Source organism: Quercus suber, unplaced genomic scaffold, assembly GCF_002906115.3.
Source record: "Quercus suber isolate HL8 unplaced genomic scaffold, Cork oak 2.0 scaffold_494, whole genome shotgun sequence".
NCBI classification, from domain to species: Eukaryota; Viridiplantae; Streptophyta; class Magnoliopsida; order Fagales; family Fagaceae; genus Quercus; species Quercus suber.
The window spans coordinates 306,402-331,560 of NW_027069943.1; the positions used below are offsets into that span (position 1 = coordinate 306,402).

The 25,159-nt window shown below is 35.1% G+C and overlaps 3 protein-coding genes across 4 annotated transcripts; all 3 read left to right on the top strand.

Moving 5' to 3' along the window:
* Positions 1-15,812: 15,812 nt before the first annotated feature.
* LOC136063174 (lysM domain receptor-like kinase 3) lies at positions 15,813-16,777 on the top strand. Its single transcript, XM_065763163.1, has one exon. The coding sequence runs from the start codon at positions 15,966-15,968 to the stop codon at positions 16,647-16,649; it is 684 nt and encodes a 227-aa protein (XP_065619235.1). The 5' UTR covers positions 15,813-15,965; the 3' UTR covers positions 16,650-16,777.
* Positions 16,778-17,086: 309 nt separating this feature from the next.
* LOC111999190 (chitin elicitor receptor kinase 1) lies at positions 17,087-20,285 on the top strand. Of its 2 annotated transcripts, none has more exons than XM_065763164.1 (5): positions 17,087-17,266; positions 17,364-17,658; positions 18,262-18,470; positions 19,780-20,119; positions 20,197-20,285. In XM_065763164.1, the coding sequence occupies exons 2-4, from the start codon at positions 17,526-17,528 to the stop codon at positions 19,897-19,899; spliced, it is 462 nt and encodes a 153-aa protein (XP_065619236.1). In that variant the 5' UTR covers positions 17,087-17,266; positions 17,364-17,525; the 3' UTR covers positions 19,900-20,119; positions 20,197-20,285. The 2 variants fall into 2 exon arrangements, with proteins under 2 accessions (XP_065619236.1, XP_065619237.1); XM_065763165.1 differs by having other exon boundaries at positions 20,204-20,281.
* Positions 20,286-21,061: 776 nt separating this feature from the next.
* On the top strand, positions 21,062-24,103 carry LOC136063171 (chitin elicitor receptor kinase 1-like; the record flags this gene model as incomplete). The annotated part of the gene is made up of 4 exons (XM_065763152.1): positions 21,062-21,265; positions 21,400-21,498; positions 21,586-21,747; positions 23,780-24,103. Coding segments are annotated over 4 exons (663 nt in total), but the record flags the coding sequence as incomplete, so codon positions are not given.
* Between the last annotated feature and the right edge of the window lie 1,056 nt (positions 24,104-25,159).

Consider the following 25,159-nt stretch of genomic DNA (forward strand, 5'->3'; position numbering starts at 1 on the left):
CCGTTATAGAGCCTAACTCGATTTTGAGAAAATCAATTTTCAAAAGAGGGGCATTTTCCTAATTAGTTTGGGAAATGGGGCAAAACGCTGCTTAGTTTGGGAGAAAAGGACATTTAGCAATTTTGTCCTAAAAAATCCTAATTACATTTTTTTTTAGAAAACCCTAATTATATCATTACAAAGATAACCCTATCTTTAAATAAATCTTGATAAACCCAATTAAATGCTATGACCTAAAAATAAAATAATTTACTAGCAAACTTAAATGATACTAAATTAAAATAAATATCTCCTTGTGGCTCATACATCATGCCCTTATTATACTTTCTTCCAAGTAAAGATTTGGATCTTGGCTCCTATTACAAAAATCAAGCTCTTGTCAATCTAATGCTTGGAAAGGTAGAAACATCTAATTTGTTAGTCCCAGCTAACTGTGTTAGCTATCAAAAGGATTAGTAATTCACCCAATAGAAGAACTGTGGTAGTAAAATATAGAAGTTGAAAATGTTGGTAGACAACTCGGCTGTTATTCTAAGGAGAAACCAAGCAAACTCTAGAGCATCTCAATGAATCCAAAAGCAACTAGAATTCATCTTTTGTTCTACTGCATACGGGAAGCTCATGTAGTCAGTTTAGCAGCAACCGCGAACTTCTATATAAAGTCATTCATGTAATAACAAACAAATAAAATAAAATGAAATAGCAAACAGTGCGTTTTTTGTTATTAAACGTGCTCCTCCTCGTAGCAAACAAAATAAATTTCCTTTACGTATTAAAAGCATGTTATCAACCTACCCGTCCCTATGCTTCTTAACTAATAAAAAAAATAAAAATAAAAATCTCTAGCCACTTACAATTACAATCTTGCACCCATCTTGGTATCAGAGTAAACTAACCATAAACTCTGGCAAGAAGTTCTAGGGGAATTCTAGCATTTTATTCTTATTTTTAAAAAAATTTAGCAATATGTCCTTGTTTGGAACTATTTAGGTCAATGTTTCTGTTTTGAAACTCAATTTTAATAAAATTGAGTTTCAATAAAAAAAACTCGATTGATTTAAAATTAAGTTATGCCAAATGAAACTTAAAAAAAAAAAAAAAAAAAAAAAAATTGTGGAACTTGAGTTCATAGAACTCGAGAAAAAAAAAAAAAAAAAAAACTCGATTGGTTTAAAATTAAGTTATGCCAAATGAAACTTTAAAAAAAAAAAAAAAAAAAATTGTGGAACTTGAGTTCATAGAACTCAAGTTCAATACCTATAGCTGCATTTAAGGAGCCATATAGTGGAGTTTTAAATGGAACTCGAGCTCCATGAACTCGAGTTCCATGTAGTCTTTTTTTTTTTTTTTTTTTAAAGTTTGATCGCCCCATACTTGATTTTCTACCAATCGAGTTTTTTAATTGAAACTCGATTTTAATAAAATCAAGTTTCAAAATAGGGGTATGGACCTAAATAGTTTCAAAACAGAAACATATTGCTAAATTTTTTTAAATATAAGGGCAAAATGCTAGAATTCCCCAAGTGTTCTAGTGCATTACTATGTCCAAAACATTGTTCCAGTTTTTACCTATGAGGGCTATGATTTTTGGAGCATACCAATGAAGACATTTTTCACTTCACAAGATTTGTGGGAATTTAATTGAAGAAAGCTACGAAGAACGTACAAGTTCAGAAGACTTGTCAACTTGGATAGCTAAAATAAACAAAAAAAGAATTCAAAAAAAAAAAATACAATTTCTCTACTCTTCATCCACCAAGGGTAAGTAAAACTCCTTTTTTTTTAACAAATCACACTTTTTATTTTTATTTTTTATAAACGTATAAAGAATTCACTTGTTTAGGTAAAGAAGGTATAAAATACAAAATCTTCTCAAACCTTAATTGGTTTAAGAATGATTTCAAAATTCAGGGTCTTTTTTTTTCCTATTTTGTAGGAGTTTCTCTCTCTCATTTTTTCACGAGAAATCCCTCCCTAGGGTTTTCTACGGGGCTGCTTTTTTTGATTTCTTTTTGCCGTTGTTTCTCCTCTACTGTGGAGTTCACAAACATGGCAAACGATGTTTCACAAAACCTAGAGAAGATGAAGTTAACCTTGGCAGAAGAAGAGACAATCAACATATCTGATAAAGGTCAACAAGAAGAATTAGAAAGCTATGCTTTAAGTCTTATTGGGAAGTTTTTAACTAGCAAACCTTTTAATAAAAGAGTAGCGTTGGTGACACTCAAAAAAGCTTGGGGACTGGAGGATGGTGTGCAAGTGGTTGAAGTAGGGTCAAACTTGTTTCAGTTTAAGTTCAAATCTGAATTTTAGTTGAACAGAGTCTATAATGGAGGCTTATGGAGTTTTGATAATCAAGCACTACTATTAACAAGATGGAAGTCGGGGATGACGGTGACGAATGTTAAGTTTGATTCAATAGCTCTATGGATACAAATATGGGGGGCACCTTTTGAGATGAGATCTAGCTGAGTAGCTGAGGAGGTGGGGAACCGATTAGGGAGGGTGTTGGAGGTTGAGAGAAGGCATAACACTAAAAAGGCAGAATTTTTTTATGTGGGTTAAGGTGGCTATTCCACTAGACAAAGAGATACGTCGTGGGGCTTTCTTGGCAGGTTTGGATGGGAAGAAATATTGGGTGGATCTTAAGTACGAGTGATTGTCGATATTGTGCCATTATTGTGGATTGCTTGGGCATGAACTACAGTTTTGTGCTCAGTATTTTAGCAAAACAAAATCTGGGACTGAGGTTGAATGCGGTTATGGCGATTGGCTGAAGGCTTCAAGGGGTAGAACGAGATCACCATAGAGGAGGGAAGTTACGAAGGATGATGAGTATGTGGGATAGAAATGTATCAATAAGGGTCAGTCTGCTCCACAGAATACGGCAAAGGTGGGAGCCAGCGGTGGTGGGGAAGGAATAAACATACCAACACGGTTATGGAGGGCGTGAGGGGTGTTACCGGAATTGTGGGAGAAGATTGGGCTGACAGTGGGAACATAGCCGAGATTCAAGGGAGTGGAGACGTGAATAAGGGAGGTGGAGATTCTGGTTCCTTAATTTTGGTAGGGTAGAAACTATGCTTACACGAGAGGTCTGAGGTGGCACCAACAGTACATGAAGAGCACGTGCAAATCAGTAATGCTGGGATTGGGCTAAATAACATTAGAAAGCCCTCTACATAGACCAGACTAGTCTGGATGGATGTTGGGCCTGTGGGAGTCTTAAAAGAGGGAGCTAAATCCATTTTGGGAAAAAGAAACAACCTTGCTATGGTAGCTGATGGGGAGGCAGAGGCAAACAAGAATATTAGGAAAAAAATGGAAGGTTTGTAAGGACTTAATTATGACTGAAGCAGCGGGGGTGTTGCAACACCCTTGCCGAGAGCAATTAGGCTTTTAAGTTGGAACTGCCAAGGGCTTGGGAACCTTTGGACAGTTCAAAGCCTTCACAAATTAGCGAGGGAACAAGCTCCCGATGTATGTTTCTTAATGGAAACAAGGTTGGATCGAAGTGGTTTTGAGAAGCATTGTGGTGATGTACCTTTTAAAAATAAATTAATAGTGAAAAGGCCTAATTCGGGTGGAGGGTTGGCTTTGCTTTGGAAGGAGGATGTGACTTTAGATGTTACTAATTTTACTAATAACCATATTTTGGCTAAGGTTGTGGAGAAGGATGGTTTTGTGTGGTTTCTTACAGGGTTTTATGGATGGCCAAAGGCAAATGAAAAGTGGAAGTCGCGAGCGCTGTTATCTCATTTAAAGTCTTTTGTTGAGGGTCTATGTTGTTGTATTAGGGATTTCAATGCTATACTTCACGCATTGGAAAAACAAAGTGTCAATGCACCTTACCATAATCAGATGGAGGATTTTCGGGTTGCTTTGGAGAATTGTGAGTTGACAGATTTGGGTTTTACTGGGCATAAATTTACTTGGACAAACCGACGGCCAGGATCAGCCCACACAAAGCAACGATTGGATAGAGCTATTGCTAACAAAGATTGGATTGAAAAGTTCCGTTCCAATTCGATTTCTCATTTGTTCAGCCATGCTTTTGATCATATTCCTGTTCTATTGAGAACTATGAATGATAGACGACTTGGGGAAGGGGGGCTGGTGGTTTTAAGTTTGAAGAGAGTTGGTTGTTATGGGATGATTGTGAGGAAGTGGTGCATAAGGCATGGACAAAAGGTGGGCAGGGTAGTCCGAGTTGGAGGGGTGTTATGGACCGAATCCAAGGCTATGGGGTTGATTTGGATGTGTGGGGTTCTTCAAAGACTAAACCTGAAATAGAGGAAATTAAAAGATTACAAATGAAACTGGAGGTGCTGAATGCAAAGGAGATGACTAAAGATAGCAGAAGTGAATTTTTTTAAGTGAGTAAACAGTTGGATGATTTATTGCTTAAGCAAGAGATTTTTTGGCATCAGAGGTCCCGAGTGTCATGGTTAAAGTATGGGGATAGAAATACTAAATTTTTCCATTCCAAAGCTTCCCAACGTAGGCAAAGGAATTTTATTAAGGGAATCAAGAATGCTAATAGGGTGTGGGTGGAGGACGTGGATGGAGTGGCGGAGGTGGCATCGGATTATTTCATGAATATTTTTAAAGCAAGTACTTGTGATAGAATGGAGGAATGCCTTAGCACAATTAACAGAAAAATAATTGATGATATGTTGGAGGTGCTGTCCAAGCTGTATAGTAGTGAAGAAGTGAAAGCAGCGTTGTTCCAGATGGGACCAACAAAGACTTTTGGACTCGATGGTATGAATGCATTTTTTTATCAAAAATTTTGGCATATTATTGGTAATAAGGTTACTGATGTTGTGTTAGATTTTCTCCATATTGGTCATATGGTGCCTGACATTAATTACACTCATATTGTTTTGATTCCCAAAGTAAAGAAATCTGAAAAAATGACTAATTTTAGACCTATTAGTCTGTGTAATGTGATATATAAAATTATTTCAAAAGTCTTGGCGAATAGGCTAAAGTTGATATTGATGGTGCAAGAAAAACACCAAGTTAATTACTCGTCCATATGGCCATCCATAGCAATGTACAGAGTGGAGAACGAAGGGTTGGTACACTCGTCCTTCCTTAACCGTCCTCTTACTTTCGTCCTCCATTCACTCGTCCAATGAAGGACGAGCAAGCAGTGAACCTCGTCCTTCCTTAATGATGGATGAGTGAGGTTCACCAAGAGTTACACTTCAACACTCTTCCAAGAGCCAAGAGTCATGTTGAAGAGTCATATTGTTTGAATCAGAACACAGGTCCCGATAAGGTGACTCCTATGACAGTTATGGAAGTTATCCTCTGAATCCTCCAAACTCTACGACGATAGGAGAAATAACTAATTTCTAACACTATATAAAGACCTTTCTACGCAGAGGTAAGGGGACTTTTTCTCTTTTTTGGAATTCTAGATAAAAAAATTGGTGAAGTCTTTGAAGTGCTCTTTTTTCTACTTCAATCCACTAACTTTACCATGGGAGGATTAAAGACCGGCTTCCACCGGTCTTCTCTGATTTTCTTTGATTTTCCAGGACTTATTCTTCAAGATCAACAGCATCCGAAGACTTTTCAGCCCACTGATTCCTAAGAACTTATCAGATATTGCCACAGTTAATCTCCCTTACTCAAAGTGCCTTTGTACCTGGACGCCTTATTACTGATAACGTGTTAGTAGCCTATGAGACTTTCAATGCCATGCATATTAGAAAAAAGGGGAAGAAGGGGGCTTTAGCTCTTAAATTGGATGTTAGTAAGGCCTATGATAGGGTGGAATGGGGTTTTCTTAAAGGCATGATGATTAAACTGGGGTTTTCGAAGGTTTGGGTGGACAGGGTTATGAGTTGTGTCTCTACACCCTCCTTTTCAGTCCGAATTAATGGAAAAGCATATGAGAATATTGATCCTAGTAGGGGTATACGACAAGGTGATCCGTTGTCCTCTTACTTGTTTATGATATGTGCTGAAGGCTTTACGTTGCTCCTTGCTAAAGCTAAATTTGAAGGGAGGTTGCACGAAGTGGCAGTATGTAGAAGTGCCCCATCTCTAAATAATCTGTTTTTTGTTGATGATTCTTTGATTTTTATTCAAGCTAATAAAAATGAAGTGTAGGTTGTTTCTGATAATCTACAGCTATATGCTGACGCCTCGAGTGAATGCATAAATCTGGAGAAGTCTTCTGCCTACTTCGGTAGTAATGTGTCTGTGGAACAGAAAACATGGATAATTAACAAACTAAAGGTAAAGGAAGTGGAGAAATTTGATGCTTACTTGGGGTTGCCTACTTTGATAGGAAGAAGGAAATATGATACTTTTGCTTTCATTAAGGAACGGGTTTGGAAAAAGATGCAAGGTTGGAAGGGGAAGTTGCTATCTCGGGTCGGCAAGGAGGTTCTTATAAAAGCAGTGGCTTAATCCATTCTCACGTATACAATGGGGGTTTTTCAGCTACCTAGGAAATTATGTGATGAGTTGGATGCCATGTGTGCTAGTTTTGGTGGGGACAAATTGAGGAGGAAAGGAAAATACACTGGAAAAATTGAAATTTTTTAACACTGTCAAAGAAAGAGAGGGGAATGGGCTTCAAAGATTTATGATCATTTAATTTAGCCATGATAGCGAAACAAGGTTGGCAACTTGGCGTTTAATGCAGGACAAAAACTCTCTTGTGTATAGTTGTTTCAAAGTGTTAGAAATACTGAATCGTAGTATTGTATTTCATAATCAGAAATATACATGTGATGCCTTTATATAGGAGGCATATGTGTGTGGTACAAGTAAGCATATGTGTGCGGTACAAGTAAAGTGTAGTACAAGTACAAGTGTGCTATACAAGTAAACTAGCTGGGCCTAAAGCCCATAACATAATATACATTAACAGCCCCCCTCAAACTCAAGGTGGTTGTGAGACCAGCTTGAGGTTGTCAACCAAATCACGAGTGCGTCCCTTAGGAAGTGCCTTGGTGAAGATATCTGCAAGTTGATCTTTGGATTTTTTTTTTTTTTTTTTTTTAACAAATCACACTTTTTATTTTTATTTTTTATAAACGTATAAAGAATTCACTTGTTTAGGTAAAGAAGGTATAAAATACAAAATCTTCTCAAACCTTAATAGGTTTAAGAATGATTTCAAAATTCAAGGTCTTTTTTTTTTCCTATTTTGTAGGAGTTTCTCTCTCTCATTTTTTCACGAGAAATCCCTCCCTAGGGTTTTCTACGGGGCTGCTTTTTTTGATTTCTTTTTGCCGTTGTTTCTCCTCTGCTGTGGAGTTCACAAACATGGCAAACGATGTTTCACAAAACCTAGAGAAGATGAAGTTAAACTTGGCAGAAGAAGAGACAATCAACATATCTGATAAAGGTCAACAAGAAGAATTAGAGAGCTATGCTTTAAGTCTTATTGGGAAGTTTTTAACTTGCAAACCTTTTAATAAAAGAGTAGCGTTGGTGACACTCAAAAAAGCTTGGGGACTGGAGGATGGTGTGCAAGTGGTTGAAGTAGGGTCAAACTTGTTTCAGTTTAAGTTCAAATCTGAATTTCAGTTGAACAGAGTCTATAATGGAGGCTTATGGAGTTTTGATAATCAAGCACTACTATTAACAAGATGGAAGTCGGGGATGACGGCGATGAATGTTAAGTTTGATTCAATAGCTCTATGGATACAAATATGGGGGGCACCTTTTGAGATGAGATCTAGCTGAGTAGCTGAGGAGGTGGGGAACCGATTAGGGAGGGTGTTGGAGGTTGAGAGAAGGCGTAACACTAAAAAGGCAGAATTTTTTTATATGGGTTAAGGTGGCTATTCCACTAGACAATGAGATACGTCGTGGGGCTTTCTTGGCAGGTTTGGATGGGAAGAAATATTTGGTGGATCTTAAGTACGAGTGATTGCCGATATTGTGCCATTATTGTGGACTGCTTGGGCATGAACTACAATTTTGTGCTCAGTATTTTAGCAAAACAAAATCTGGGACTGAGGTTGAATGCGGTTATGGCGATTGGCTAAAGGCTTCAAGGGGTAGAACGAGATCACGATAGAGGAGGGAAGTTACGAAGGATGATGAGTATGTGGGATAGAAATGTATCAATAAGGGTCAGTCCGCTCCATAGAATACGGCAAAGGTGGGAGCCAGCGGTGGTGGGGAAGGGAGTAAACATACCAACACGGTTATGGAGGGCGTGGGGGGTGTTACCGGAATTGTGGGAGAAGATTGGGCTGACAGTGGGAACATAGCCGAGATTCAAGGGAGTGGAGACGTGAATAAGGGAGGTGGAGATTCTGGTTCCTTAATTTTGGTAAGGTAGAAACTATGCTTACACGAGAGGTCTGAGGTGGCACCAACAGTACATGAAGAGCACGTGCAAATCAGTAATGCTGGGATTGGGCTAAATAACATTAGAAAGCCCTCTACATAGACCAGACTAGTCTGGATGGATGTTGGGCCTGTCGCTAAATCCATTTTGGGAAAAAGAAACAACCTTGCTATGGTAGCTGATGGGGAGGCAGAGGCAAACAAGAATATTAGGAAAAAAATGGAAGGTTTATGAGGACTTAACTATGACTGAAGCAGCGGGGGTGTTGCAACATCCTTGCCGAGAGCAATTAGACTTTTAAGTTGGAACTGCCAAGGGCTTGGGAACCTTTGGACAGTTCAAAGCCTTCACAAATTAGCGAGGGAACAAGCTCCCAATGTATGTTTCTTAATGGAAACAAGGTTGGATCGAAGTGGTTTTGAGAAGCATTGTGGTGATGTACCTTTTAAAAATAAATTAATAGTGAAAAGGCCTAATTCGGGTGGAGGGTTGGCTTTGCTTTGGAAGGAGGAGGTGACTTTAGATGTTATTAATTTTACTAATAACCATATTTTGGCTAAGGTTGTGGAGAAGGATGGTTTTGTGTGGTTTCTTACAGGGTTTTATGGATGGCCAAAGGCAAATGAAAAGTGGAAGTTGCGAGCGCTGTTATCTCATTTAAAGTCTTTTGTTGAGAGTCTATGTTGTTGTATTGGGGATTTCAATGCTACACTTCACGCATTGGAAAAACAAAGTGTCAATGCACCTTAGCATAATCAGATGGAGGATTTTCGGGTTGCTTTGGAGAATTGTGAGTTGACAGATTTGGGTTTTACTGGGCATAAATTTACTTGGACAAACCGACGGCCAGGATCGACCCACACAAAGCAACGATTGGATAGAGCTGTTGCTAACAAAGATTGGATTGAAAAGTTCCATTCCAATTCGATTTCTCATTTGTTCAGCCATGCTTTTGATCATATTCCTGTTCTATTGAGAACTATGAATGATAGGCGACTTGGGGGAGGGGGGCTGGTGGTTTTAAGTTTGAAGAGAGTTGGTTGTTATGGGATGATTGTGAGGAAGTGGTGCATGAGGCGTGGACAAAAGGTGGGCAGGGCAGTCCGAGTTGGAGGGGTGTTATGGACCGAATCCAAGGCTATGGGGTTGATTTGGATGTGTGGGGTTCTTCAAAGACTAAACCTAAAATAGAGGAAATTAAAAGATTACAAAAGAAACTGGAGGTGCTGAATGCAAAGGAGATGACTAAAGATAGCAGAAGTGAATTTTTTGAAGTGAGTAAACAGTTGGATGATTTATTGCTTAAGCAAGAGATTTTTTGGCATCAGAGGTCCCGAGTGTCATGGTTAAAGTATGGGGATAGAAATACTAAATTTTTCCATTCCAAAGCTTCCCAACGTAGGCAAAGGAATTTTATTAAGGGAATCAAAAATGCTAATGGGGTGTGGGTGGAGGACATGGATGGAGTGGCGGAGGTGGCATCGGATTATTTCATGAATATTTTTAAAGCAAGTACTTGTGATAGAATGGAGGAATGCCTTAGCACAGTTAACAGAAAAATAATTGATGATATGTTGGAGGTGCTGTCCAAGCTGTATAGTAGTGAAGAAGTGAAAGCAGCGTTGTTCCAGATGGGACCAACAAAGACTCTTGGACTCGATGGTATGAATGCATTTTTTTATCAAAAATTTTGGCATATTGTTGGTAATAAGGTTACTGATGTTGTGTTAGATTTTCTCCATATTGGTCATATGGTGCCTGACATTAATTACACTCATATTGTTTTGATTCCCAAAGTAAAGAAATCGGAAAAAATGGTTGATTTTAGACCTATTAGTCTGTGTAATGTGATATATAAAATTATTTCAAAAGTCTTGGCGAATAGGCTAAAGTTGATATTGCCACAATTAATCTCCCTTACTCAAAGTGCCTTTGTACCTGGACGCCTTATTACTGATAACATGTTAGTAGCCTATGAGACTTTGCATGCCATGCATATTAGAAAAAAGGGGAAGAAGGGGGCTTTAGCTCTTAAATTGGATGTTAGTAAGGCCTATGATAGGGTGGAATGGGGTTTTCTTAAAGGCATGATGATTAAACTGGGGTTTCCGAAGGTTTGGGTGGACAGGGTTATGAGCTGTGTCTCTACACCCTCCTTTTCAGTCCGAATTAATGGAAAAGCATATGAGAATATTGTTCCTAGTAGGGGTATACGACAAGGTGATCCGTTGTCCTTTTACTTGTTTATGATATGTGCTGAAGGCTTTACGTTGCTACTTGCTAAAGCTGAATTTGAAGGGAGGTTGCACGAAGTGGCAGTATGTAGAAGTGCCCCATCTCTAAATAATCTGTTTTTTGTTGATGATTCTTTGATTTTTATTCAAGCTAATAAAAATGAAGTGTAGGTTGTTTCTGATAATCTACAGCTATATGCTGACGCCTCGAGCCAATGCAGAAATCTGGAGAAGTCTTCTGCCTACTTCGGTAGTAATGTGTCTGTGGAACAGAAAACATGGATAATTAACAAACTAAAGGTAAAGGAAGTGGAGAAATTTGATTCTTACCTGGGGCTGCCTACTTTGATAGGAAGAAGGAAATATGATACTTTTGCTTTCATTAAGGAACGGGTTTGGAAAAAGATGCAAGGTTGGAAGGGGAAGTTGCTATCTCAGGTCGGCAAGGAGGTTCTTATAAAAGCAGTGGCTTAATCCATTCTCACGTATACAATGGGGGTTTTTCAGCTACCTAGGAAATTATGTGATGAGTTGGATGCCATGTGTGCTAGTTTTGGTGGGGACAAATTGAGGAGGAAAGGAAAATACACTAGAAAAATTGAAATTTTTTAACACTGTCAAAGAAAGAGAGGGGAATGGGCTTCAAAGATTTATGATCATTTAATTTAGCCATGATAGCGAAACAAGGTTGGCAACTTGGCGTTTAATGCAGGACAAAAACTCTCTTGTGTATAGTTGTTTCAAAGCAAAATATTTTCCGATGTGTGATTTCCTTAAGGCGAAGGATTGTCAAAATAATTCCTATGTATGGAAGAGTTTGATAGCGGCTCAACCACTTTTGAAGAAAGGATGTTATTGGAGAGTGGGTATAGGGCTACCATTCGGGTTTTAAAGGATTGCTGGCTACCTAATCAACCAACAAAAAAAAATTCTTTTTCAACCGGAGGAGGAGATTTGGAAGTAAAGGGTCTCGGATTTAATTGATTGGCCGAATCATTAGTGGGACAAGGAACATATCATTGCCATGTTCCATCCATTTGATGCAGAAGCTATTCTCCAAGTTCCTTTGAGCAGGCGGGCAGTGCAAGATGTGATGGTGTGGTCTGGTTCAAAGAAAGGAAATTATATGGTGAAGTCCGGGTATTATGTGGCAAAGCAGCTATGAATGGAAAAGAGCAATCTTGGGGAGACATCGATGCGAAGAATGAATGGGGCACTCTGGTCATGTATATGGAAGGCCAACGTTCCTAACAAGATTAAAAAATTTTCATGGCGTGCATGTCTTAACATTTTGCCTACATAAGAAAATCTGACACACAGAAGGGTAGTGGAATAGGCACGGTACTGTTTCTGTCATAATGAGGTTGAATCAGTCTTGCATGTGTTCTGGGGCTGTGGGGTAGCTCAGGATGTTTGGGCTGGGAGTTTAAGCCCTCTTCAAAAATCAAGTACTATGCAGGTTGATTTTCTGCAGCTGGTTACAGGTTTAATGCCGAAGCTTTCAAGGGAGGAATGGGATTTGTTTTGGGTCACTTGTTGGCAGATATGGAATCAGTGCAACACAGCCTTGCACGGGGGTGTATTCCAGCATCCTTCAAGGTCGTCTTAGCAAGCTTTGGATTATTTGAGGGAGTATACAGAAGCACAAGATCAGTTGAGTGTGCCAGCTCCAACGCAGTTCCAATTCAGTCTCCACCGCAACAGACATTGTAGCCTCCATAGGGGAATTTCTTCAAACTGAATTTTGATGGCGCTTGCTTTGATGAGGGAGCTGCTTTGGGCTATGAGGCTGTGATTAGGAATGAAAAGGGTGAAGTAATGGCTACTCTTGCTGCGAAGGGCGCTGCTGTAAGAGATAGTGAAGAGGTGGAAGTGATGGCATGTCATAAAGCCCTCGAGTTTGCAATAGGCACTGGCTTCATGGAGATAATCTTGGAGGGTGATAGTGCGTTGGTGATGCAGACGGTTTCCCAGGCTCAACCGAATCTGTCACGGCTTGGATTAATTTATGAGGATATTTGGTGCTTGGTTGCAGGTTTCAGATCCATTTTGACAAATTGTGTTAGGCACACTGCTAATAGTGTCACTCATGCTTTGGCTAGATTTGCTAGATCAATTGATAATGACATTGTTTGGTTGGAGGGGGATCCTCCACCTACGGTGGATGCCTTGTATTTGGATGCTAGTTCTCTAAATTAATGAAAACTAGTAAGTTGTCCGTGCGATGCACGGATAATATTATAATGTTTTATGTAAATTTGATTTTGGAAAATATTATACATATATTATAGCATATTTATTATAAAACTTTTTTTGTAATGAGTTTATCATAAAAAGTAACAATTATAAATTGCACACATATATCTATTAGGGTAAAATACTATTTTGGTCCCTAAACTTTACTAAAAGTTTGTTTTTTATCCCTAAACTCTGTAAAGAGTTTTTTTTAATAGTGTATATATAGAAACAAAAATAATGATGAAAAATGAACTTTTTCAATAGTTTAGAGATGAAAAACAAACTTTTAGTAAAGTTTAATGACATAAATAAAACGTTTTCAATAGTTAGGGACGAAATATGAACTTTTCAATAGTTTAGGAACGAAAAATAAACTTCTTAAAGTTTAGGGGTGAAAAAAAAAACTTTTGGTAAGCTTTAGGGACCAAAATAGTATTTTACCCTATCTATTATAATTATTTTGTTTAAGTAATGAGCAATAATTAAAAAAAATTTGGACTAATATTATATAATAAAAGTTGATAAAAGTATATTAATTCATTCAGTATTATTGATTTTTATTATGTGATGTAATAAAAGGCTTCATTACAAAATTTTTTTTTTTTTTTTTGGGGTTTTTTCAATGTTTTGTTATTGCGGTATGGTGATGCTTGTTATCATCATCAGTTTCTCCATCTTCAACGTTTGAAGTTTAGTCCATTCATATTTGTTCAATTTTTGAGCTTTCATCATTTTTCCTATTGTTGCATCATTTGTGTTAATCACTAATGAATTGGTACCGGGAGATTCTTGATTGGATCGTACAAAGTTTTGACTTTGTCGCTAAGATTTTTCGTAGTTATTTACATTTATATTAAATTTCAATGATGTGACAGTTTTTTGTAAATACTTTTATTTTTTATTTTTGTTAATTTTGGAATAGTGGAGCAAAAAGAATTAATATAGCATATTCGATTGTGTTTTTTTTTTTTCTTCCATACTTTTTTGTCATTTGAAGGTGCATCAAAAATCTTAGCAATTATGTAATTTTCAAAACCATCATTTATATTGAATTTATTCAAATGAAGTGGGAAAATCCATTTTTTCCTTTTTTTTTTTTTTTTTTCAAATCACGTGGGATTCTTTCTCGAATATCAATAGTTTTAAAATAATTTAAATAAGTTGTACTTCAGTTTATTTTTCAGCAAAATCTCTTGTAGATTTATTTAGGATTTTCTCGGCATCTCGATTAAATATCACGAAATTTGTTTTGTCAGTTGCATCAAAAAATTCAATTTGAATCATGTATCTAAAGTAGTTTGCAATTGTGTGTGTGTGTGTGTGTGTGTGTGTATAGTAGTTATAGTTAGATAAATATATTATAAATATTTGGAGAGTATGTAGTTAATGTGAGTGCCTCTAACTTTGGGATGGAAAGATTTGTTTTTGTTTCATATTTTGCACACCAAAATGATCTAACTCATTGTTGTACCAATGTTACTTATTGTTGCAATACCCTAACAGTTCACATCTTGCAATGAACTTTGAAATTAATATGTATTATTTTTTTAATGTAAATAAAATGATGTATTATTATTTTTTTACGTAAGTGATGAGTATAATTTGAAATGATTAACAAACTTGTTTTGTAGGATCTCATTCAATGCATTTTATCTATGCTATTGTTTTTATATTATTTAAAGATAAATCCTCCTATGAAAATTCTTTTACTTGTATTTTTGGTATTTCTTGTATAGGATCATGTTTTTTACCATTCCTATCATTGAATTTATTTAAAGAAAATATTAAGTTAATGGTATTTTGTGAAATAGTATATGCTATTTATTAGACTTTTTGTTATTATAAATTTCAAAAATATGCACTTGTCAATTATTTCAACAACCTCAGGGATCTCTAGTAGGTTTTTTTTTTCTTTTTTCTTTTTTTAAATTCTAGTTGATGACAGAGAATTTTTTTGCATAAATTTCATAGAACATTATTAATTGACAAAAGCATATTGAATTGAAATTGGAGAAAAATGGAGACATGATTTCATGAGAATGAGATTTTCTAGAAGTATTATCTATACGTGAGGGAGGAAGAAAAGAGTTTGTAAGAGGGTAAGAGTTTTTGCTTTGACTTACACGTGAGAAAGGTCAAGCTTTGGTCATATTATGTAAGGTAATAACTAGGCTTGAGTTTTTCATAAGGTTTGGTTTACTTTTAAAAAGTAATCTACTTTGTAGCGAATAACTTTTGGTTTAATTGGTCTAATTCTCTAGAACAGCTTATATTTGATATAATAGTAAAAAAAAAAAAAAAAATTACTATCATCTATTGGATAACAGTAAAAAATACTTAATAAAAAGAGGTAAAACATGTTAAATTTAAACAATAGTAAAAATAAGTTATTATGATCTATTGAGTAACAGTAAAATAAAATAAAATAAAAATAAAATAAAAAAACCTTAATGAAAAGAGGTAAAAAAGTCTAAATGCAACATTAGAGTGTCATGTGTCAGGATCTCATGCACTCTCACATGAGGTCTCTACTTTTATATATATATATATATATTAATTGATTGGTTGGTTCCGGTTTCCAAAAAAAAAAAAAAAATAATGTGTCAGGATCTCATGCACTCTCACATGAGGTCTCTACTTTTATATATATATATATATATTAATTGATTGGTTGGTTCCGGTTTCCAAAAAAAAAAAAAAAATGATTTCAAAATTCAAATCCACCTTAAACTCATTTAAAAAGGTTCTAAACGGGTTGGCTCCAAAAACCCACATAATCAGACCCATTGCCATATTTATTTTTTTCTTTACAAAAAAAAAAATATTGATGAAATTGAAAAATTATCAAATATATGTATATATGTAATTATGTGCTTAAGGGGGAAAAAAAAAAACTAAAACAAAATTTTTAATCAAAACAAAAGCAAATGTTGACCGGCGGACCCTCACACACGCTCATGACTCGAGACCACTTGACAGCCCCCACGAGTTTTGAAGTCTCAATTTAGTCCAGAAAACCGCGGGAATTTTCTCTAAGTCAATGGTAAAAGTAAAAATAAATCAAACTCTTCAGTTTCAATTTCTCTCTACCTTTCCCAATTGCTATTACCCAATTCTTGATTTTGCCGAAATTCCACAATCACGGTTCCAATTTTCCCAATAGAATGAAACCCAAGTTGAGATTTTTAGTGTTGGTGTTGATGTCAGTTTGTTGTTCCATAGCAGAATCCAAATGTAACAAAGGATGTGATTTGGCTTTAGCTTCATACTACATGTGGAAGGACTCAAACCTCACATTCATAGCTCAACTTTTTCAGTCCAACCTTAACATCGACGCTGATACTATTCTCAGTTACAACAAGAAAACCATAAACAGCAAAGACAGTGTTCAACAAGGTGTAAGAGCGCATGTTCCATTCCCATGTGACTGTATTGATGGCAAGTTTCTGGGTCATGTGTTTGATTACACGGTTCAATCAGGAGACACGTACGAGAAAGTGGCGCAGACTTGGTATGCGAATCTGACAACGTACCAGTTGTTAAGGCAGTACAATAGCTATGATCCCAATATGATACCTGATGAGAATGCAAAGATGAATGTGACAGTGACATGTTCGTGTGGGAATAGCTCGGTTTCGAAGAAATACGGTTTGTTTATTACGTATCCACTACGGCTAGGGGACACTGCGGATGCAATTGCTTCGGTTACAGGTCTTAGTGTACCGTTGCTAAGGAGTTACAACCCTGGTATATATTTCACACAAGGGAGTGGTGTGGTGTACTTCCCAGGAAAAGGTGTGACTTGTTTGTCAAACCTTGAGTTAAATAATTTTTTTTTCCTTTTTTAGATATGTGATTTGGGATTTTGTTCATTAGATTTATTTGGTTAGGTTCAGAGGTGTGAAATCTTGTCTTCTTTCTTCTCACCAAAACAAAACAAAAATAAACAAACTTGTCTTTTTCTAGATGTATTTGTATTTTTATATGCTACCTTTTTTTTAATTTCTTTTTATATTAAAAAATAACCAATGAAAATGACTCACCTCTCTATTGAATTAAAGCAACTATATGTAAACAAAATCCGATAAAATTAAATTTGGTCTTCTCTAAACAAATTCTAGTTAAATTAAACATATATGGTTTTCCTTTTTGACATTATTCTAGCATGATTATCACATTGGTGATTTTGACAGTGATTCCTTTTTGTTTTGTTTACCATGATCACATTTGTCCAATTACAAATTCTGTGAAAAGTATTCACTATTTCCTTTGTCTATTGCACCAAGGGGCCACAATAATTATGCAATATTATGCTTTCCTTGAGATTAAAGCATATTGAGATGATACCCTTTTCCTTTCAAAATAGTTTCTGGGGACCATGATTTTTTAAATTAGCTTGACATTTTTATTCCCATTTATTTCCATTTGCAGATCAAAATGATACTTATCCACCTCTGGTATCAAGGTACCTTCTACAAATTTTATCTTCATACTAAATGAACCTACAGCTTACATCTGTTTCTCATTTTCTATTGTTTCTTTTCATTTTATCCCTTTTGCAGCTCAACCGGTTTGGCCTTCTCCCACAGTTGGTTTTACAGTGATTATGTTTACTTTAATATTTGGAGACAAATATGAGATTATAAAGTGGGCAGTTGATGGTGCTTTTGTGCTTAATATTTGCTTATCAATAAGCAGGATTAGCAGTCAGAGTTATTGCTGGCATGGCTATGGGAGGTGTGGCTAGTGTGCTGTTACTTGCAGCCTGTATATTTTTCAGATGTTACCGGAAGATGAAGGTGGAGGCATTGTTGCTCTCTTCAGCACCTGAGGGTGCATCTGCTCAGCATGAGCGCGGTATATATATTTTGTTCAGAACTCTTACCCACCTGCTTTTGTGCTTCTAAAAATAATTGTCAATGAATGATTGCTTCATGGATCTACTGGTCTTGAAAATCATCTTTGTACTTAATTTACCTCTGAATGGAAATGCTAGAAATTTCAATTTAATCATCGTCAGCCAAACAGTCACATTACTCATAGATAACTAAAGTTCTTATTCTTATTTATTGTTGAGCATCCCTTTACCCACGCCCGCCCCCCAAAAAAAAAAGAAAAAGACATTATGTTTCTTATTAATTTATTTCTTTCATTTATGAATAAAGTTATCTGAAGTTGCTGACAGATGATACTCTTTCAATGAATGTGATTGTTGATTTTATTGAAAAAGTTTTCACTGGTGTTGGTGCTCTGATTAAATCTTGTTTTCTGCAAAATGGTTGGCCAACCTAACCTTTTAAGCATCTCCTCTGAATTGTTTGAACTGTATATAAAGAGTCATTGTGACTGATAGAAACAATGAAGTTGTACGGATTTTTGCTTTTTATTTTTATTTTATTTTTTTTCAAGCAGGAGCTTAGACATGAATTCACTAATTTTTTTACCTCTGTTTTTATTTAGGCCACAGACGTACCAAGAATAGACATGCAGAATCAACTGGTCCCAGTGGTGGTCCAGCTTCAGGTCATATAGGTATAAGTATAACTGTGCACATATCAGTTGAGTTCTCATATGAAGAACTTGCCACAGCTACTAATGACTTCAGCATGGCTAGTAAAATTGGTGAAGGTGGTTTTGGGGCTGTTTATTATGCAGAGCTGAGAGGCAAGGTTTGTATTCATAAGTATTATTTTTCATCATAGGTGGATTGTACGTTAACAATGTATGGCAGATTTGCAAATTAATTATGTAGTTGACTCTGTAACTTGACTGATTTTATTAGTCAAGAGTTGTAGTTATTTAGGTCTATATTAAATGATACGCTAGTCCGTCTACATGGCAGGTTTGCAACCTTTCTTGACAATTGATGATAATCCTTTTAGGGAAAGATATCAAATAGGAAAACCATAGTGATCCTTTTAGATAGGAGATGGTGAGAACTTTGGTTTTCAATTTTTATTTTTAATCAATTAAGATGATATTGGGAACAAACTTATTAAAGCACATATAAAGGTTCAAGGTGAGGACTACTTAGCAAAATGAATAGTTGAATAGATCAAATGACTGCAGTAACTTTTGTATTCTTATCTGAATATGATTATATTTTTTGTCAATTTTAGCTACTCTAAACTAGGAATGTTGAGGTTGATTGAAAGAAAGAATCTAAATATGGAAGTCAAGCTGAACAGAACAGTATATATGGAATTTGCAAAGTCAGCTTTAGTTTATTTGTATGAGGCTAGTTGAGTAAAGTTTAGATACCAATCTGGAGAAGTAGCAGTGGTAATGAGAAAAATGGATACACTGTTCAATCAACCTTTAACCTTTGCTCATGCTAAATAAGAATTTGTAAATTCATCAACATCTAAGCTCTACATAGCATTTTGCATTTGTGATGACTCCATATGGATGGCTAAGCAAGCACATCAACTTTTAGCAATGCCGTCATATTATCAGTTTTCACTTTCCAAACAGTCTCCCCCCATCACTCTTATCTGTGCATAAATCCGCAATCAAGAAGATGGCTATGCAAGCATCTAAAGAATTTCTAGCTGAATTAAAGGTTTTAACAAGTGTTCATCACTTGAACCTGGTAATATACTTTCTTTCCCAAGAATACTAAAAGAATATGCTTATTGCTTTAAAAGCTGAATGAAAGTTTCATCAATCATATTCTTTGGACATTATTTCTGGAAAATATAATCTGCCTCCCAAGAATTGAAATGATTGCAGACAGAAGGCAATTTTGGTTGATTTATTTACTTGTATTTGTGGTTATTGGGGATATCCTATATCCATTAACTAATAATAATGATGCTCTGGTAGGATGGTTTTTTATTAGGTAGCTGTGTGTATTAAATACAAGTGTGCATACCAAAAATGCAGTAGTCATGTTATTTCTCTGTAGTGTAGACAGAGCTTTAAGATGTTTGATTCTTTGTCTATATGCTATATATTACTTACTAACAACCAATGCAGGTGTGCTTGATCGGGTATTGCGTTCAGGGTTCTCTTTTTTTGGTCTATGAATATATTGAAAATGGCAACTTAAATGAACATTTGCGTGGTTCATCAGGTGAGATTACATGTGTATGGTGATGGTGATGATGTTTCTAAGTGATGTCAAATTCAGATCAATGGTCATAATTATGTTTATATGTTTCCAGGGAGGGACCCCTTGCCATGGTCTACTAGGGTACAAATTGCCCTTGATTCAGCAAGAGGTCTTGAATATATCCATGAGCATACTATTCCGGTTTATATCCATCGTGATATTAAATCAGCAAATATATTGATAGACAATAACTTTCACGCAAAGGTTGCATTCGTATTTAGTAACTCTATTGTTGCTATGGATCTTCATAAATTTGTTCACATTGCTTTATTGCATTGTAGGTTGCAGATTTTGGGTTAACTAAGCTGTCTAAAGTTGGAGGTGTTTCACTCCCCACACGTGTCATGGGAACGTTTGGATACATACCACCGAATTTTTTTTTTAAATAACAATAAATATTAAAAAATTTAGTTAGTTGTCACGTTGCAAAAGGATTTTGAAAACTAGCATCTCGAGTGTCTAAAACTCGAGTTCCAAGATAAAAATCAAGTTTTTGAGGCCCGAACTGTAAAAAAAATCCAAGTGAAAATCGAGTTTTAAAAACTCGAGTTCAAAAAACGCCGCTATAGGGCTTAAAAACGTCACTATAGGGCTTAAAAATGGAGTTATAAAAAAATTTAGCAGAAAAACGCCACTATAACATACCACCTGAGTAAGTTTACTTTTGTCTGTAAATTTATCAAGAGAGTAACAATTTCAGCAATGGGAGATGGGATTGGGGTGTTTTGCAGATGCGAGCTGCTGTTAGAAGGACCCTATATAAGCTCAATGAGTGGCTATCTAGTGTTTTCTCTGCCAGTATAATTTTCTGACCAAAGGACTTGCATTGTCTGTGATTGATAAGCAATGTCCAACATTTGATACATATCGATGAGATTGTTTGGGCTTGACGATTTATTAATTTCACTAGTGGTTAATGGCATGGCAGCTGCCATCAAAAATTTGAGAGACCTTTTGTTAGCGATAATTTATGCTTTTTTAGGTGCCAGGATATACCTCTCTTTTTTCCCCTATTTCTGCCAATATTGTATCCTGTGTTACTGTTGATATTTTGTTCTTCTGGTCGCTGATGTTCTCCTTGGAAATGGATTTCACAAAGATGAGTTCGCTACTCATTGTTTACTGATCCCAGGGACTCCTTCCTAATATGGGAGGAAAAACTTTAGCTACAATTTCAGTAAAAATTGGATTATTTTCTACCTTCTTTGCAGATATGCTCAGTATGGAGATGTTTCTCCCAAAGTAGATGTATATGCTATTGGTGTTGTCCTTTATGAGCTTATTTCTGCCAAGGAAGCTGTTTTCAAGGCATATGATTCCACTTCTGAATCTAAGAGCCTTGTCGCTTTAGTAATCTTCTTTCCATCGATCCCTCTAATTAAACAGCTTGATATGAAGCTTTTATTAGGCTTACTCCTGTCTAAAACCAATTTCAAAGAAATCAAGCTTGGACATATATTTATTTTATTTGTTGTGTTTCACAGTTTGAGGATGTATTTAATCAACCTGATCCCAGAGATGACTTGCGCAAAGTAGTTGATCCTCGTCTTGGAGATGACTACCCCCTCGACTCAGTCGGGACGGTGAAACAATTCTCACACAAAAACCATTAAGTACTTTTTTGTGATTAATTTCATTTCCAATGATTCAATAGAGGTGTTTGATTGTAGGTGGCGCAGCTTGCCAACGCATGCACGCAAAAGGATACGCGACTACGTCCGAGCATGAGATCTATTGTGGTTGCCTTGATTATACTTTCATCGACAGCTGAGGATTTGGAGGTTGGCTCCTTTTATGAAAATCAAGCTCTCCTCAATCTAATGTTCAGAAAGGTAGAATGCAGATAGTGCAATATCTTTAAACGTCAGGGTTTTTCTTTCTGTGAGTATTATTAAGCCATTTCAATAATAGCATCCTCTGCATCACTTCAATTATTTCTTTTATAGACGGAATCAATCTCCATGCTAGGAACATAATTCCAGCCCCTTGGGGCTAAACCAAATATAGGTTTTGCAATAGCTGACTGCTGACCCTATTCTTGTTCCCAGTCATCTGTTAAGAGTCTGAAAGTTTATAAATTTGTAATGAGATTTGATTATCATAATAATATCTGTAAAAGAATGAGAAATTGAAATAATTAATTTAAAACTTAAAAGAGTTTAGTTTTACAAAAAGAAAGACATAACACACTATACCACCGTGCACCCTTGGTGCAGTGATCACTTCACAAGTATAAATGCTTGTGAGGTGTAGGGGACATGGGCCGGTATTCAAGTCTCTAGGAGAGAGCTTCACACACATATACACTTAGATTAGGTTAGAGTAGAAATTTTATCTTAAAAAAAAAAAAAAAAAAAAAAGGACATAACACACTATAACAAAAGTTTGAGAACATAAATCACTTACCCCATCCACCATGGTTGGGTAGCCAAAAAATATTAATTGATAATTTAGGAAGAACATAAATCACTTCAAAAAATAATAATATTAATCAAACACATTAAAGTTTATAAAAAAAAATTAAAAAATTAAAAAAAAAAAAAAAGAACATCCAAAATAATAGAATGATATATTTTTAGTGATAAAGAGATAAAAATAAATAAATAAATAATAAAAAAATTTAAAAGTAGTTCAATTTTTAAGGAGAACAAATTGTCTTTACTAAATTTTAAAGAATAAACTATATATATTGTGAGTTTTTTTTTTTTTTTTAAGAGAGTTTCAACTTATGGTGTCCACTCTTGATGATAATTCTTTATCATCAAATCAAGACACCTCAAAAAAAAAAAAAAAAGATAGTTAGTTTTTGGTGTAGGTGGGAACACATATTGGGAGATGAAAAGGTAAAAACAAGGAGAGAAATTGAAGAAAGTGTAATAATACGTTAAGAAATTAATAATAAGAAGAGTTAAAAAGAAGAAAGAGATGATATTTTGACTATTATATATATTGGAGTTTTAATTCACCTAAAGTGAGTAAGTGTTTAAAAATTAGGAAAAATTGGAAAGAAAAAGGATAATGACATTGCAGCTAATATGGCTAAATTGGAGTAACAATAATAATGTTAAAATTAATTAATAATAGAAAATAAAAATTAATTGGAAAAGACAATCTAATTATCTTAAGGAGAAAACTATATTATACAAAAATTCTTATAATGTTAACAATTGTGAAAATACTTTGTGAATAATGATAACAAAGGTTAACAATGGTTAACAACATAGTCAACCATATAATCTTCTTATTTTAAAATATTTTACATCAGAAAATATTATAGGAACAATATGAACAGATGAATACAATCAATACAAAATCTATTTTTTGTATAAAAAAAAAAAGAGTTACATTCATCATGAACCACCTTTTGGATTGTAGGGTAGAGCAAATTGGCCAAATTTTCCATATTATACACATTTTCAAACATATTCATTAGTTAGCATCGTTTCCAAACTTATTAGCAAACTAATATCTCGAATTTTTTAGACTTAAGTTCACTATAGCAACTCGAATCTTAGAGCCTCAAGTTCCATGTGCTGGCAAAGCTGAGGTGGAATAAAATCCACGTGGAACTCGAGTCTAAAAAGACTCGAGTTCCTGCTCTACACAAATAACAAATCTAATTCATGCAATTGATCAAAGAAGGAGAAGAAAATTAAGGAATTAGAGGAAAACCTTCACTTGGAGCATTTGCCACTTGGGTTCAGTTTGAGCCGATTCTTGGAGCCTTCTTCGTGGTTTGTGTTTTTGATCTCTTTGGGTTTGTTGCTTCGTGTTTTTGTTTTTGATCTCTTTGGGTGTTCATGGTTTCTGTTTTGATCTCTTGCTTCATGTTCTTGTTTTTGTTGTTTCTTTGGTCTTTTGTAGGAACTCGTGGATCTTTTTCAGAGGGAGAGGAAAAGGCTCAAAGAAGAAGAAGAAGATACCCATGTTTTTTTATTTCTTCTTTTGGTTTTCTTTGGTGGAACTCAAGTCTTAGAGACTCGAGTTCCACATGAATTTTTATTCCACTTTAGCTTTGCCACCTCATGGAACTCGAGTCAAGGACTCGAGTTTCTTCACTGAACTCTTAGAAACTTGAGATACTAGTTTCTTAAATAGTTTCGGAAACATGATAACTAACGAAATTGTTAACAAAATGATGTTAAATTGCAAAAAAATCTGAACAAATTAGGTTTGAGAAAGTTTGTTTAAAACTAAAAGAATGATTCACAAATTCTATATTTTTTTTTAATGATACAAAAAAGGTTATAAATAGCTTTTATTAAAATGTGAATATTTTCACTAACTTACCTTTCAAATTCCTGAGGAAAAATTGTATTATTTTTTAATATTAAATTTTATTTAAAAATATTATTAAGATGAATTAGCAATTATTTATTTTCCTTTTGTGCATTGTAACATTTCATGATGACATTTTATGAAGAAAATTTTATTTATTTGAATTTAAATTCTTCCAACAATTATGAGAATTTCAAGCAATAGTTTGAAAGGTAATTCATGTTGTAGTTCATTTTTTTGATTGCGTAGTTGTATGATGGAATTGGGTTGTAATTTATAAGTAGTAGTAGTAGTTGTTGTTGTTGTTTTTTTTTTTTTAATCATAATTTTATAAGTTTCTTAGGATTGAATGTTGTGTAATGTGTGATTTATGGAGTAGTCAATTGGTTTTTCATTATTTTTAAGTTAATAAAAACCTTATATATACTTCTTCTTTTTTTTTTTTTTTTAGCCTTAGTGCAAATTGCTTAAAAAAATAAATAATAATAATAATAAATTATCACGCGTAACATGCGAGTCTGCACTTCTTCCAACATTTTCCCTTCCTTTTTATCTCTTAATCTCCTCACTACTCTTTACTTTTCCGTTACACTTTCTTCCTCTTTCTAATATTTTGACTCTTTTTCTCTCCATTTTATTTTGTATAAATTTGATATCATTTTCTCAATTCAGTCCATATTTTTCCGCCACAAAACTATGAGTACTCTCTCTCTCTCCCTCTCTACTTTCTTTTGGTAGATTTTTGTTCTTTCTTATACATCTAATTAAGGTTGATTGCTCTTTTTTCTTTTTTCTTTTTAATATGTGTTTTGGTATTGTGTTTTTTCCCCCTAATTTCCCATTGGAAAGTCTTCTCTTTCCCTTTAATAGCTTTAGTTGAATTTTAGTTTGGGTTAATACTTAGTTTCTTTTGGAAATAGGAATTTGAATATGCCTACTAAGTGTTTGAATAATAAATTATTATAA

What these genes read in the sequence shown, in the direction of transcription:
- LOC111999190 (XM_065763164.1), top strand. Translation starts at nt 17,526, where the DNA reads ATGGCTATGGGAGGTGTGGCTAGTGTGCTGTTACTTGCAGCCTGTATA. An exon ending in ATCTGCTCAGCATGAGCGCG is followed by an intron (nt 17,659 to 18,261) that starts GTATATATATTT and finishes GTTTTTATTTAG; the next exon opens with GCCACAGACGTACCAAGAAT. An exon ending in ATGCAGAGCTGAGAGGCAAG is followed by an intron (nt 18,471 to 19,779) that starts GTTTGTATTCAT and finishes CAACCAATGCAG; the next exon opens with GTGTGCTTGATCGGGTATTG.
- LOC136063174 (XM_065763163.1), top strand. Translation starts at nt 15,966, where the DNA reads ATGAAACCCAAGTTGAGATTTTTAGTGTTGGTGTTGATGTCAGTTTGT.